General features: G+C 36.0%; 1 protein-coding gene across 1 annotated transcript; it reads left to right on the top strand.

The window, feature by feature from the left end:
• The first annotated feature begins 311 nt into the window (after positions 1–311).
• On the top strand, positions 312–1247 carry LOC113037004 (olfactory receptor 52R1-like). Its single transcript, XM_026193696.1, has one exon. It carries the CDS (start codon positions 312–314, stop codon positions 1245–1247), a length of 936 nt encoding a protein of 311 aa, XP_026049481.1.
• Positions 1248–2987: the final 1740 nt, after the last annotated feature.

Here is a 2987-nt window from a genome sequence, read left to right as displayed (position 1 = left end):
TGTTTTTTCTTCTTTGAAGCGATTGACTCCTATATATGTGTGTGTGTGTTCTATGAGTTATTTAAATTTAAGGTCAAAACATTCTAAGTTGTTTTTTTAAGAGTGCAAATTACATGACATGAAATGTATATGAAGTTCTTTGGAGAGGGAGGATAGAGTTTGTTGATTATAACTGAACTGTAACATTTAATCCTATGTCTTCTTTTTATATATTTTCTATTATGTCCTTTGAGGTACGTAAATATTGTCTTGCTCATTAGCAAAGAAGCGATGATTGACTTCTCAATTTTATAGTGTGAAAAAGCAACAAAATGAACAACCGATACAACACATCCTCTTTTTTACAGATTAATGTCTTTAATCTCTCCTCTGAGAGTGTTTTTCCTGCATTTCTTTTTGCAACTCTGAGTTACATGATCATACTTTTTTGCAACCTTACTCTAATCCTCACCATTGTGCTGAATAAATCTCTGCATCAGCCAATGTACCTAATTCTGCTGAATCTTCCTATTAATGACCTTATAGGGTCATCAGCTCTCTTTCCACAGCTCATCAAAGAAATACTGAGAAACAGTGGGATAATGCAATACTCAGCTTGCGTTGCTCAAGCTTTCTTTATCCATATCTATGCAGCAGGCACTGTGTTCAATCTGAGTGCAATGGCATATGATAGATACATTGCCATATGTTACCCACTGCAGTACAGTACTGTGATGACTAATGCCCATATCATGAGAATAATCACCATTGTATGGATGAGTTGTTTAGTTTTAATTGCTGTGCTTTTTTTCTTACTTTTGCGCTTGCCTCGTTGTCGATCTGAAATGACAAACCCCTATTGTGATAATGCATCTCTGTTGACTTTGGTCTGTGCTGACACAACTATTAACAACATCTATGGCCTTTTTATAAGTGCTTTTTCACAATTGGTGGCTAATGGAATTGTTTTCTACACATATCTCCGCATCCTCATAACTTGCTTTAGATCTAAACGATCAGATACAAAAGCCAAAGCTCTGCAGACATGTGCTACACATCTGATTGTTTTTCTCTTGTTGGAGTGTCTTGGTCTTTTCACCATCATATCATATAGACTAAATAATGTTTCACCCCATTTCAGAAGATTTATGGGTTTGTCAACTTTAATTTTCCCCCCAACACTGAATCCAATCATCTACGGTTTGAAAACAAAGGAAATTCAAGAAAAGGTGTTGAACTTTTTAAAGAATAGGATGTTTTCATCTTAATGCACTCTTTCAAAAGAATCTGATGTAACATGCTGAAACATTTTAATTGTTTTATTTTCCCGTATTTATCCTGCTGTCTGACATTAATTCAGTCACTCTGTCGAGTCTTTAAAAAAATGCTGATTAAGTTTTCTGATGACAGATATTGTAGTGCTTTTTGAAAGAATCTAGGTTATTACTTTATTTTTTAGTTATTGCTTGTCATTATATTCTTTTGCATAAAAAGTAAATGGAAACTTCCAATTACACGTTTTTCTCGTTGTGTGACTGTTTTCACAAAAATCAAATAAAAACTTTATTTTCATAGAATATGAACTTTTATACTTTCATATACATTGTATATTATCAATCATCTTTTTCCATTTTAATATCTATTATTATTAGTATTATTGTTATAACTACTACTACTACTACTACTACTAATAATAATAATGATAATACAACAATTTAAATATATAATTCCATTAAATATTTGGCTATTTTACTTCATCTCATATGTCATTGTACTGAATTTGAGCAACCCTAAGCTTAATGCAGATTACTTTTAACAATTATCCACCTCAATTAAATCTATGGTCTGGAGCACAGGCTGCTGTCGAACAGGGCAAGCTAAAGAATAAACATTTTGTGTCAGCAAGGGGTGGGGGAAAGCCATTCACCAGAGCATATCTTAAGTGCTGCTGATGTGGGCTGGCCTTCTCCACACGCTCTTCAAGGCTGCAGTGCACAAAGACACTGTGACGTCAGACACATTCACACTCACTTTTTTCATGTGCATAAATAAATCATATGGCTGATGATATGTGCCATGGTGATCCATGAGTATGATCATAAGTTTATTTATTTTTCAACCCAACAGAACAAATAAACAAAAACATGATGCTGATGCTATGAACACTCCACACACATGAGTCAAGATGCAGGAAACTGCTCACGGAAACTCTGCACACTCCAGTTATCATAGTGTCTATTTATATTCAGTACATTGTTTATGTGAAGTGTGCTACATAACTCAGACTGATTTAAACATATATCTGTCATGATCCGGCAGTGTGCAGGGAGGAAATGGACCCAAACGCAAACTCACTAGAAACAGGTTAGAAATCAAAATGGCAGCTTTAATTGCTGAACAAAGAACGTCTACAAAACCTAAACTGAGAAGAATCTAACAAAACACACGCAGGGAGACACAGGGAGCATGAGGGAGATCGCGACACTGACACAGAGAAACACAGGGCTTAAATACACTGGGAAATAACGAGGGGAATGAGACACAGAAGGGGAGCACAGGTGGGAGAAATCGGACATAACCAGACCCAAGGGAAGCGAAACTCAATACATTCACGTAGGACACAGACCTTCAAAGTAAAACAGGAAATGTAACATAGACGCAGACTTGACTAGGGGAGACAGAGCAACTAAGAAACACAGAGAACAATAACAGGGAGACACAGAGAACAATAACAGGGAGACACAGAGAGCGGCTAACTAACTACTCAGAAAACTAAATAGAATACAAGAAAGCCAAAGTAAGACACTAGACTAAAGAATAAACTGGGGCAACAAAGAGAACTAAGATCATAATACAAAAACTCAGAGACAGAAGAAACTGAAAACAATGGGTCTGCGACCTAGGGACATGACAATATCTATCAATAACATCTTTACTCATTCACTGCCATTGACGGCTATAGACGTCAATGGCAGTGAATGAGTCAATGGGTTTAACTCATTCACTGT

This window comes from Astatotilapia calliptera, chromosome 14 (assembly GCF_900246225.1).
Source record: "Astatotilapia calliptera chromosome 14, fAstCal1.2, whole genome shotgun sequence".
NCBI classification, from domain to species: Eukaryota; Metazoa; Chordata; class Actinopteri; order Cichliformes; family Cichlidae; genus Astatotilapia; species Astatotilapia calliptera.
The sequence above is the reverse complement of the archived record's forward strand: the minus strand, read 5'-3'. Positions and strand labels throughout refer to the sequence as shown.

Excerpts from the sequence above, each read along its gene's own strand:
- LOC113037004 (XM_026193696.1), top strand. The coding sequence starts at position 312 with ATGAACAACCGATACAACACATCCTCTTTTTTACAGATTAATGTCTTT.